This window comes from Gobius niger (genome assembly GCF_951799975.1).
Source record: "Gobius niger genome assembly, chromosome: 1".
NCBI classification, from domain to species: Eukaryota; Metazoa; Chordata; class Actinopteri; order Gobiiformes; family Gobiidae; genus Gobius; species Gobius niger.
Window position 1 is genome coordinate 4,598,331 of NC_136852.1, and position 12,584 is coordinate 4,610,914.

Here is a 12,584-nt window from a genome sequence, read left to right on the forward strand (position 1 = left end):
CCCCAAACACCAAGACACAGTCACTTTAACATCTACTGTAGCTCCGTCTGTAAAGTCTAACCCCGAACACCAAGACACAGTCACTTTAACATCTACTGTAGCTCCGTCTGTAAAGTCTAACCCCGAAAACACCAAGACACAGTCACTTTAACATCTACTGTAGCTCCGTCTGTAAAGTCTAACCCCAAACACCAAGACACAGTCACTTTAACATCTACTGTAGCTCCGTCTGTAAAGTCTAACCCCGAACACCAAGACACAGTCACTTTAACATCTACTGTAGCTCCGTCTGTAAAGTCTAACCCCAAACACCAAGACACAGTCACTTTAACATCTACTGTAGCTCCGTCTGTAAAGTCTAACCCCAAACACAGTCACTTTAACATCTACTGTAGCTCCGTCTGTAAAGTCTAACCCCAAAAACACCAAGACACAGTCACTTTAACATCTACTGTAGCTCCGTCTGTAAAGTCAAACCCCGAACACCAAGACCCAGTCACTTTAACATCTGCTGTAGCTCCGTCTCTAAAGTCTAACCCCGAAAACCAAGACACAGTCACTTTAACATCTGCTGTAGCTCCGTCTGTAAAGTCTAACCCCGAACACCAAGACACAGTCACTTTAACATCTACTGTAGCTCCGTCTGTAAAGTCTAACCCCGAAAACACCAAGACACGGTCACTTTAACATCTACTGTAGCTCCGTCTGTAAAGTCTAACCCCAAAACCAAGACACAGTCACTTTAACATCTACTGTAGCTCCGTCTCTAAAGTCTAACCCCAAAACCAAGACACAGTCACTTTAACATCTACTGTAGCTCCGTCTGTAAAGTCTAACCCCAAACACCAAGACACAGTCACTTTAACATCTACTGTAGCTCCGTCTGTAAAGTCTAACCCCGAAAACACCAAGACACAGTCACTTTAACATCTACTGTAGCTCCGTCTGTAAAGTCTAACCCCGAACACCAAGACACAGTCACTTTAACATCTACTGTAGCTCCGTCTGTAAAGTCTAACCCCGAACACCAAGACACAGTCACTTTAACATCTACTGTAGCTCCGTCTGTAAAGTCTAACCCCAAAAACACCAAGACACAGTCACTTTAACATCTACTGTAGCTCCCGTCTGTAAAGTCTAACCCCGAACACCAAGACACAGTCACTTTAACATCTACTGTAGCTCCGTCTGTAAAGTCTAACCCCAAACACAGTCACTTTAACATCTCCTGTAGCTCCGTCTCTAAAGTCTAACCCCGAACACCAAGACACAGTCACTTTAACATCTACTGTAGCTCCGTCAGTAAAGTCTAACCCCAAACACAGTCACTTTAACATCTCCTGTAGCTCCGTCTCTAAAGTCTAACCCCGAACACCAAGACACAGTCACTTTAACATCTACTGTAGCTCCGTCTGTAAAGTCTAACCCCGAACACCAAGACACAGTCACTTTAACATCTACTGTAGCTCCGTCTCTAAAGTCTAACCCCGAACACCAAGACACAGTCACTTTAACATCTCCTGTAGCTCCGTCTCTAAAGTCTAACCCCGAACACCAAGACACAGTCACTTTAACATCTACTGTAGCTCCGTCTGTAAAGTCTAACCCCGAACACCAAGACACAGTCACTTTAACATCTCCTGTAGCTCCGTCTCTAAAGTCTAACCCCGAACACAGTCACTTTAACATCTGCTGTAGCTCCGTCTGTAAAGTCTAACCCCGAAAACACCAAGACACAGTCACTTTAACATCTACTGTAGCTCCGTCTGTAAAGTCTAACCCCGAAAACACCAAGACACAGTCACTTTAACATCTACTGTAGCTCCGTCTGTAAAGTCTAACCCCGAAAACACCAAGACACAGTCACTTTAACATCTACTGTAGCTCCGTCTGTAAAGTCTAACCCCGAACACCAAGACACAGTCACTTTAACATCTACTGTAGCTCCGTCTCTAAAGTCTAACCCCAAAACCAAGACACAGTCACTTTAACATCTACTGTAGCTCCGTCTGTAAAGTCTAACCCCGAAAACACCAAGACACAGTCACTTTAACATCTACTGTAGCTCCGTCTGTAAAGTCTAACCCCAAACACCAAGACACAGTCACTTTAACATCTACTGTAGCTCCGTCTGTAAAGTCTAACCCGAACACCAAGACACAGTCACTTTAACATCTACTGTAGCTCCGTCTGTAAAGTCTAACCCGAACACCAAGACACAGTCACTTTAACATCTACTGTAGCTCCGTCTGTAAAGTCTAACCCCGAAAACACCAAGACACAGTCACTTTAACATCTACTGTAGCTCCGTCTGTAAAGTCTAACCCCGAAAACACCAAGACACAGTCACTTTAACATCTACTGTAGCTCCGTCTGTAAAGTCTAACCCCAAACACCAAGACACAGTCACTTTAACATCTACTGTAGCTCCGTCTGTAAAGTCTAACCCGAACACCAAGACACAGTCACTTTAACATCTACTGTAGCTCCGTCTGTAAAGTCTAACCCCGAAAACACCAAGACACAGTCACTTTAACATCTACTGTAGCTCCGTCTGTAAAGTCTAACCCCGAACACCGACCGTTCTCATCCAGGTTGAAGTCGTCCTGGTACCGGAACTTCTCTGGTCCACAGGCGAAAAATATGTCGTCGTCTCCAAAGAAGTCCTGAAGGCACGTCACCTGAGACAGAGAGGGAAGGCATTCAAGAAGAACACAAGGGCAAGGTGCTCAACCAAAACAACTTAAACAACTAAAATGTAGCTTTTGCACATTTTTAAATCCAGTGTAGTAAGGTTAAGTTTGTAAAAGATGTGTTAATCTCAGTCAGATTTATTGCAATGTACTTTTTGGTGATATTTTGTGCAGCCCTATAAACTAAAATACAAGGACTCAAGGCTCTAATCCAGGGGTTCCAAACATTTTTCAGGCCACGACAAACTCGGAACCCCCTTCTGTGAAACGTAATAAACATTTATGAGCTGGGCAATGAATCCAAATTCAATCGAAATCAAAATCCCTACTGGTCAATCTCAATAATCGTCAAGGGACTTTAATAATCATTGCAGAAACAGCTCCAAGTTTTGAGTTTGGACGAGAGAAAGTATATTTTTTTTAGACACTGGAGGAATGCAACATTGTATAAAACGTTAAAATTCAGAAATCCGCTTTGTATATTTGTTTTACTGCGGAAAAATAGAATTTAATCGAAAAGCGAGATCGATATGAGAAAACAAATCTTGATATATATATATATATATTTTGCCATATGTCACTGGACTCTGTCGAGGCAGTGGTTGAGAGGTGCACGGGAAGAAAGGTCCAGACCATCCTCAATAACACCAGGCTCTGCACGGGACTCTGTCTGCTCAGAGGAGCAATAGAACTGATGGTTTCCTCTCCGCATACAGCAAGACTGAGCGCTTTTGGAGAGCCTTCATCCCAGCTGCTGTTCGATTACATAATAATCTATCTATCTATCTATCTATCTATCTATCTATCTATCTATCTATCTATCTATCTATCTATCTAGTTCAACTATGCTTTTATAATAATTTAAAGCTGCTCAAAGTGATATCCCGTTTATCTTTACCCCCCTGTTAGCGGCTAACAGTTTAGCATTATGACAGAAGTTTACAAAAAGATGATGAACTGACAAACATGTGACCGTCCTGCTCAGATTTGCTTTTGATCTGCTTCTTTTTCCTCACAAAGCAAAGCAGCACCAGAGGAGAGGCTGAGGCATTCAAGGGTTGCGGGAAAAATAAGTTCTGTGCAGTAAACTTAGTTCTAAATGGAATTATTATGTTCTAAATGTCCCAAAAAAAAGTGACGGACTTTCATGAAAGTTGCAGTTTAGCAAAAAAATGTAAATCTCAAAATATTTACTTTGTACATATCGTATTTATGCGGATGAATGTGTGTTTCACTCAAGATTATTGAGATTTCCGTAGCTCATTGAATGCAATCAGAGCAGTTGTGGTCTAAACAGTGAAGAGGGGAGTGAGGGGGCGGGAGCAGAGTTCACAACTCCACTTACTGATGAAAAAAATTCAAAAAGGCATCGCTTGAGGCAGCTTTAAGGAGCAAAACATTTCAAATCTGGTTTAATTATGTTAGTTTGGATCTAATTTCACTAAAATATTCTGTTTTCAATCAACATATATATACAAAATATTGTCTCAAGATCATCCCACTTTGGAAGCCCCTCACACACACTATAATCTGAGTGCCATTATTACCCTGACTCATGTAGACAGAGGAAAATCAAATAAATAAATGACCGTCATTGTGCTTGTGAGGATGTGGGAAACAGCTGAAAGTGCGTCACCAAACCAAGTGTGAAATTAACACGTTCGGCGGTTTGAATAATTCACAAAAAGGATCTAAAATAATCCAGATTAGCCGTTTTCCTCTCACTCAATCAAACACAGGCTTTTCTTCATTATCTCCGGTCTGCAGTGAGTCCAGAGTCACTCAGACGTCCAATCCTCACGCCAACATTAAGAGTCACAGAGGGGCCCCACGCCCTGCCCCCGTCCCACAGGGAGGAGCCGGCTGGCCGTCGCCATGGAGACCAGGCAAGAGGCGGGAGCAGAGGGGAGAAGCGAGCGGAGGCCTTTTCGTTAAATATTTACAGCAGACAACACTCGCATGGGAGGTTTGTTTTGTTCATTATTAGGCAGTATTTAAAATTGGCAATGTTTTCTAATTTTTCAAAGCTTCTTCATGATAAAATGTGCCCCTGGGCTCACAATGCTGCTCCTGGACGACATTATGGTTGTACCTTTTTGGAAACAAAGCTTTTAAAGTCGGATTATGACCGAGATTGGATCATTTATCTGGAGCACTGGATCTATAATCCGCCCCTCGCCTGCTCATCAGAGGGAGAAACCTTTACAAAGCCACGCAGATTTCATGTGTTTTTGGAGGATGTAAAGTTTACATTGTGAACTATGTCAGCAGCCTTAACCCCTTAACTCCCACCCGAACCGAGCACATTTTCTCCAGTTTGGCTTTACCCCAGTCCAAAAGCTTCTGGAAAAAAGCTGTGAAAAATAGCAACAAAACTGAGACAAAAACAATGATGGAAATGTGACAAAAAAGTGAGAAAACATTGACAAAAAAGTGACGAAAAATGTACAAAAAATGACAAAAATGTGACAAAAATGTGATAAAAATGTGATAAAAAATGACGAAAAAATGACAAAAATGTGACAAAAAATGCGGAAAAAATTACAAAAAATGTGACAAAAATGTGATAAAAATTGACGAAAAAATGACAAAAATGTGACAAAAAATGCGGAAAAAATGACAAAAAATGTGACAAAAATGTGATAAAAATTGACGAAAAAATGACAAAAATGTGACAAAAAATGACCAAAAAAATCACTAAAAATTGACTTTTTTTTTTTTTTAAATGACAAAAATGTAATAAAAAATGTAATAAAAAATGTAATAAAAAATTGACGAAAAAATGACAAAAATATGACAAAAAATGACAAAAAAATGACAAAAATGTGATACAAATTTGACAAAAAAATTACAAAAAATGACAAAAATATGACAAAAATTGACGAAAAAATGACAAAAATGTGACAAAAAATCTGATGACTTGAGGAAGAAGATCCTCTCGGTTCAGGCGGGAGTTAAGAGGTTAAAGGGACTATACAGAGTTTAAAAATGTTAAAACTAAGTATTTTCCTCCATGTTCCAGCCATGTCCTAATGTGTAGAATGAGCCCAGACCTGTTCACCACAACTGCCTCTAAAATCCTGCACTGTCACTCAGAAAGGTGTTACTCCGGGTCCAAATTACCGTCATGCACGAGCTTAATATAGAAGCTGCACGTATGACACGTATGACCTGAGGAGGCAGTAGTGAGTATAAAATGACCAACTTGCATCTAGTCTCTTTAAGCGGTTAGGCGGACGGGGCCTTTCTGTGTGGAGCATGTTCTCCCTGCATCTGCGTAGGTTTCCTCCGGATACTCTGGTCTCTCCTACCACTAAAAACATGTACAATAGGCCAGAATGAGTGCAGTGAGTGAGTGTTGGTCGGAGGAGCCTTATAACACCAGACTAACCATATAAATGTCTGTGTCGATAGAATAATTTTAACCATTTTGCATTTAAAATACCTTATATTTGAGCAGCAACAGCTTCGTGGTTGTATAAGCTACGCGGCGGCGGAGTGATCTGCTAGAAAATAGTCCCTCAAAATGCGATCTTTCATGTGATGCAAGGTCAGGTATATTCCAAAAATTACTCTATGGACACAGACATTTATATGGTTAGTCTGGTGTTATAAGTGATTTGCCTCAGGTGCTCTGTGGAGCGGGTCAGACTGTTTTTAATGCAGGCTAGCTGATACCATAGACATGCACAAGCCTTGCACTAGCCTAGCGCCACGAAACTCTTCAAATATAAGAACCGCATGAGTTACAAAGAAAAATATCTCCAGGAATCAGCAACACTCTGGATAACAAGGAAACGAGGCCCTATGTCAAAAATCCTGAAATATCCCTTTAAACCAGGGGTAGGCAACGTCAGGCCCGGGGGCCAAATCCGGCCCTCCAGCATAGAACCTTTGGCCCTCAAGATGATAATAACTCTAGACAAGTCGGAGGTAGTATAACCTCTTAACCCCAGCCTTAGCCAAGTACATTTTCTCCAGTTTGGCTTTACCCAAATCTAAAAAGCCTCTCGACTGGAGCTTACAGCCTATAGGAGTAACGCCTCATTTTAAACCTTAGACCATCAAAACTGATTTATGATTTTTCCTCACGTTGTCGCTTTTTCATCACTTTTTTGTGTGTTTTTGTCGATCTTTTGATGCTTTTTTCCCCAAGAAGCATAGATTTGGGAAAATCGAACTGGAGAAAATGTGTTCGCTTAAGGGTAAGTACTGCAAAAATGTGAGAAATACTGTTAAATTAACTTACAAACAGAACACCAAATTAGGTCCTATATTATGCACTGCATTTGCAAGCCTTCCCTTTGGCTAAAATGGTCCGGTTTGGCCCTTGGTCTTTTTACAATGAAGAAAATCGGCCTTCCACCGATCAAACTTGCCTACCCCTGCTTTAAACCTAATGCTAAAATGAGTCAAAGTATCGGTATCGTAACAACCTTTTGCTGTACAGATCATGAATCGTTCCACAGACTTGAACACCCTTCTCTGCATCGATCTCTCCTGCTGGGTCTGGATGACACAGCACCTCTGCCCCCGACGCTCCCCTCCCCCCACAGCGTCACTAACCTCCCGGAGCTTCCTGTATCGATCCACAGGGCTCTATCGGCACCTTTCACCAGCCATTACCAGAGGAGCCTGAGCCCGACGGGAAACACGTGCAGGAAGAAGGTTTGCTCCGGGCGGACAGGTGGAGCCGCTCAGAGAGGGCTTTAATCTCCACTTTGAACGGCACAGGACGCCACCGCTGAGCCAAAACATCGGCTGATCCAGTTAGTAGAAATAAAGAGCAAACTATTACTCCAACACAAGCCTGAATAAATAATAATCCACTGAGCAGATGTGTCCTGGCCTCTGTGGGGAACGGAAGGAAACCACCTCAGGCAGAGACGCTGCAGGATTTAGAGACGTCAATGTGAAACTTTTGCTGTGGAAGTTTATATTGTCAGGGATGAAATCTAAACAATGGATTGAGCCAGGTTTAATTTATGGTTTTATTTTCTGATATCTTAGCTTTAATGTTTGTTTTAGATCTTGTTTTTTAGATATATGTTCTGCATATTGATAAGTTTAGCTACAAAAGTGGAGAGGTTGGTGCAAGAGTATGAAGGTTAATGTGTGTTTTTATCATCAAGGTGTTTTTTATACACTGAATTTATGTATCTGATTTTTTTGCCTCCGCATTTCACCACCATATTGAAAAAAATTCAGTGTATTTTTTTCCCAAAATTGGCCCCTCAAGCATAGAACCATAAAATTGTTTAATCACGTTAATTACAGGTCTGTAATTAATTAAGCGCAATTAATCGCATTTTAATCGAAAACCAAAACCAACAATTTTTTGCACCTAAATTATTCAATAATTAGATGAAACATGAGTTCAACAACTAATGTATTTATTATTGTTAATCTGTTTAGTTATTCAAGTAACAGAGGCAAAGTGCATTTATGGCTATTTAGTTTTCGAGTGTTTTAGGAACTCTGATCACTCCTGTAACTTGTAGAGTAAATTAAACAGTAAAAAAAAATGCCACATTTATATATAAAAGTAAAACATAAGCAAAGCAAAAGGGCCATAAAACAGCACCTTTAAGTGTTTAACAATGACTGTAAACAGAAATCAAAGTATCATTTCTTATCCTGACCAGGGTTAGGGTTATTGTGGCTCAGAGTGGGCGTAGCTGGAGCGTTTGCTTGAGGCTAGTGCTAACATTAGCATCAACATTGAGATGGTATTTTAGACTTGAGTAACTACGGTGGAAGGAGAACTCTTTTTTGCACAACTTGCACACAGCAGTACAGCGTCTATCGTCCCATCAGGACAGGAAGTCCCATCAAAACTGAGTCCCCAACGGCTGTTGTGGGCGGATGTGCGTCAGATATACGGGCATTCCAGAAACAAGCAAATAAAAAGGTTCCGGCCCGGGGGGGAAACGGGAGAAATACGATTCATTGATTTTGATTCATCGAAATGAACGCGTTCCCAACCCTACTTTACACAAGTCAGATTTCAAAGGTCTGTTAAAGGAATAGGCCACCGTTTTTACATACTGAGATATGTTCTTACGGCGTTAGCATTTAGCCTCCTCTCCACTATAGCTCCAAAACAGGTCAAGATAGAAGCTACCAAGCTCTTCCACGTTTTCCCTATTTAAATATGGTTACGTGAAGTGTTCCACTACAAAGTATAATTACACAAAATTAAACAATGTGGATTTTCTAAGCGGATAAAAGGGGGGACTATATTGTAAGGCGTAATAATACCAGGAGTAATTCGAAATCCACGCAGTAATCTTCACTTTACTGTGCAGTAATCTTCACTTTACTGTGCAGTAATCTTCACTTTACTGTGCGGATGCCAAACTACTCCTGGTATTATTACGCCTTACAATATAGTTCCCCCTTTTATCCGATCAGACAGGTCCTAAAGAACTCGTCAAAGCTAAGGTAAGTACATATCTCAGTATGTAAAAACGGTGGCCTATTCCTTTAAAGTACTCAAAAATGTGAAGAAATACAGTCAATTCCGTGATGTTTAAAACGCTTAAACAGAACACACAATTCAGTCAAACAACACTGGCATTCGTTGAAAGTGGTGCTACAATCGGGCTACAATTAGGGGTGTGGCCATTGGTCTTTAGACAATGAAGAAAATCATCCCTCCATCAAGCAATCTTGGCGACCTCTGCCTCATTTTGAGAATACGGGTCCTAAAGCACGTCCCATCAAGCCGCAATCGCCTGCCAGTGATTCGAGAGTTTTCATCTCATCCAGAGAAGTCTCCCACACAAGACGGTGAAGAGAACAGCTAATTCTTTCAAGACGAGTTTGTTTGCGAGTGTAAGTGAATGTTCTGTTCATTCTAAATGTGAAGACGTGCGCATAATCAGAGTTGGCTAAAATGGAAACAAATACACAGAGTGAGCCGCTCGCCTGTTGTGACCATTACAAGATACTAATAATAACCAATGGAGCAGGAACTGGTGAACGAGTCCTAGAAACCTACTTCTGTAATACATTTAGCAAATATTCCCCCATGAAAACAAGTCACCAGGGCTTTGGGGGCGAGTCGGCCTCTCAGAGCAGCCACGGAGTCGGCTTTTTCTCTAGAAAGAAGGAGGTTTGTGCAAAAGCCTGTCTGGGAGTAAAAGGACATCAGAGGAAGAAGAAAGTAAAGAGTAAAGCAAAAGGGTCTGGGTGAAGAGGTGGTTAGAATCGGTTCTGGGCTCGGTCTGCAAACCAACAAGGGCGAGTTGTTGAATTGGGCCCGACACACACATTTCCGGCTGCTCTTGTGCTGTGGTCCATAAAGATACTAATGTAATGAGGCTCGCACTTGCGTCGGAAGCACTCAGGGATGTTTGGAGTGCGCTCGTGTTTGAGAGCTATCACTTAAACGTACTTTGTAAAAGAAAGTACTGACAACATTTGGGCGCCAGTGGCTCAGAGGAGAGGATCATCACGGTAACACTGGTACTCTGGAGTTACTGTCAATAGTTCCTGAATGTAAATCCCAACATTGCCACTACTATGCTGTCGTACCAAGCTTTTATTGAGCCTGTCATGTCCTCCTCTATAGTGGCCTGGTGTGGGGGTTTGTCCCTGAGAGGCTAAAGTCTCTCCAGCTGGTGGGTCAGTCCCAGCCCAGTCTGTCAGAGCTTTAATCAGAAGGTTGAGTCTATTCTCCAGGACGGTCCTCATCGTCTGCATGGAGAGGTTTTTCTTCATCGCTCGGGTCGACGCTGTAGCATCCAAGAGGACTACAAAGCAGTTTTGTACCTGCAGCAATCTCAATCCCGAATAAGGAGGGTGTTGGGTTGGAACCCGAACCTCGCTCTCTTTTTCAGACCCCTGTCAATGTGGTGTTTTATCCCTTGAAGACTGTAGACAGATTGCTCCTGTTAACAGAGGTTACATTAACCGAAAATTCTCCATCATTTACGGAATATTTTTTACTTTGACGGAAAATTTCAAAGACCGTCCGTCATTTTGAAGGATTGAAAATCAAGCCGTAACGAAAAATAAAAACACAGTTCTGCTGTTTTTCATGTTTTTCAATCGGGTCTCTCTCTCTCTCTCTAAAGTTTCACACCGCGTCTTGTCTTGGATGAGCTCTTACAAGTTGTATCACTGCCTTGCTAGCTAACTTTCCTAACAACAACACGGGGAAGAAAACCACGATGCAAATGCAGTTAAAGGCTAATAATATCCTTCCCATCTGGAGCGCTCAGGACGAGCTCATCTATTCCCCCCCCCCCCCCCCTCTCTCTCTTCCCCCCCGTGTGCAGGGCGGGCGGCAAGTAGTGCAGTGATGTGAACTGGTAAACATTGTCCCGTTCACCCACCGTCCCATACATTCCGTTAATATGTAAAAGGGATCAGTTTATGGAATTCTTTGGACATTGTTCAAAAATCATGTAACACAATCACTCAATTCAATCAAATGTATAAAAAAAAAGTACTTGGAAAATACGAAGGCAACGAAACATAAGAACCAATGTTGAATTTGAAACAGTCATTGATTTAGATGTAAAGTATTATTTGTACCTTGATATAGGCTAAAACACATCAAAAACCGGTGAGCCATCTATTCAGAGCCAGCTCAGATTTTGGAGAAAAAAAAAGGGGCATGAAATTTATAAGACAATGTCTTCCTCATGCTCCTATTCAGCATTGAATATTTTGCTTTTGCTGTTGTTGTTATTATTGTGTCTGTAATAACACCATGGCTGAATAAAAAACTTGAACTGAACTGAACTGAATATGGAAAAAATGCAAAAATACACATTTCTGTTGCAAAATGTACCATGACTGTTCAGATCAGGTTTAGTTTAGCTCCATTTATCCTGCAATCTCACATTTTTACTAACATAAATAATATGCAGCCTACATACAGTGGGGAAAAAAAGTATTTGGTCAGTTTCACATAGACATTCTATTGGATTTTGGCCAAATACTTTTTTTCCCAACTGTATATATACATTTATTTAAAAAAAAAAAGAAAAACGCTTATGAGAGATTAATTCATGAAGGATAAAAATTGCTCATGACGGATTTTTTTCAACCCTGTCCTTCAAAATGAAGGAGAGAAATTATCTCGAGCGAAACCACTGCTCCTGTATATTGTTTGTTTCTTGTTTTTACTCAGTATTTTATATGTCTAAACAGGAACCTTGAATCTTGAACAGTTTAACCGGATAGTCGCGAGATCTGATTGAAATCGGCCCTGAAAAGGTTGCGCCAACTAGAGATGCACCGATCCAGCTTTTTTGCTTCTGACACCGATACTGGGGTTTGAGTATCTGTCGATATCCAATATTAATCGATATCAAAAAACTTTCTTTGTTGCTTTGAGTAGAAAAAGTAAATGCTATTTTTTTTTTTCCATCGTAAGATCAATAAAGTCTTTTCTCTTCTTGCAAACAAGGTCTTGCATATCAATGATCAACTCTATCTATTAACACATTGAGGGCCAAAAATGTAAAAACGTTTTTTGTTTTTCTTCAATTACAAAACTAGACACTGTAATACACCTTATGCGTGATTTTGGGAGCTCTGTGATGAACAGAAGTGAAATAATTGACGATCAAAAACTTGTGAAACGTCACGATCTGGACATTTTCTATATATTACTAGCTGAGACCCGGCCTTCGGCCGGGCCTCGCTAGTCTCCACATTTGATATTCTGAGATTATGAGTGATTACAAAGAAATGTCCAACCCGTCACACAGTTCAGCTGTAGACCAGTGGTTCCCAACCCATTCCAAAAACTATGGCCACTACAAATGAGTAAAAGAATGAAGGCAAAAAACAATTTCAAACAAACTGCAATTGGAGTGTTTGATGCACCCGCGCTCCTTTCTTATAAACTACGACAATATTTTCGCTAAACTC

The 12,584-nt window shown here is 41.0% G+C and overlaps 1 protein-coding gene across 2 annotated transcripts in view; it reads right to left on the reverse strand.

The window, feature by feature from the left end:
• LOC306976197 (serine/threonine-protein kinase DCLK1-like) overlaps nucleotides 1–12,584 on the reverse strand; it is a 37,196-nt gene that overhangs the window by 16,830 nt on the left and 7,782 nt on the right. For both annotated transcript variants that reach the window (XM_079574087.1, XM_079574088.1), the window contains exon 4: nucleotides 2,582–2,681. In XM_079574087.1, the coding sequence (XP_079430213.1) occupies nucleotides 2,582–2,681 (100 nt within the window). The remainder of the gene's footprint in view (nucleotides 1–2,581; nucleotides 2,682–12,584) is intronic.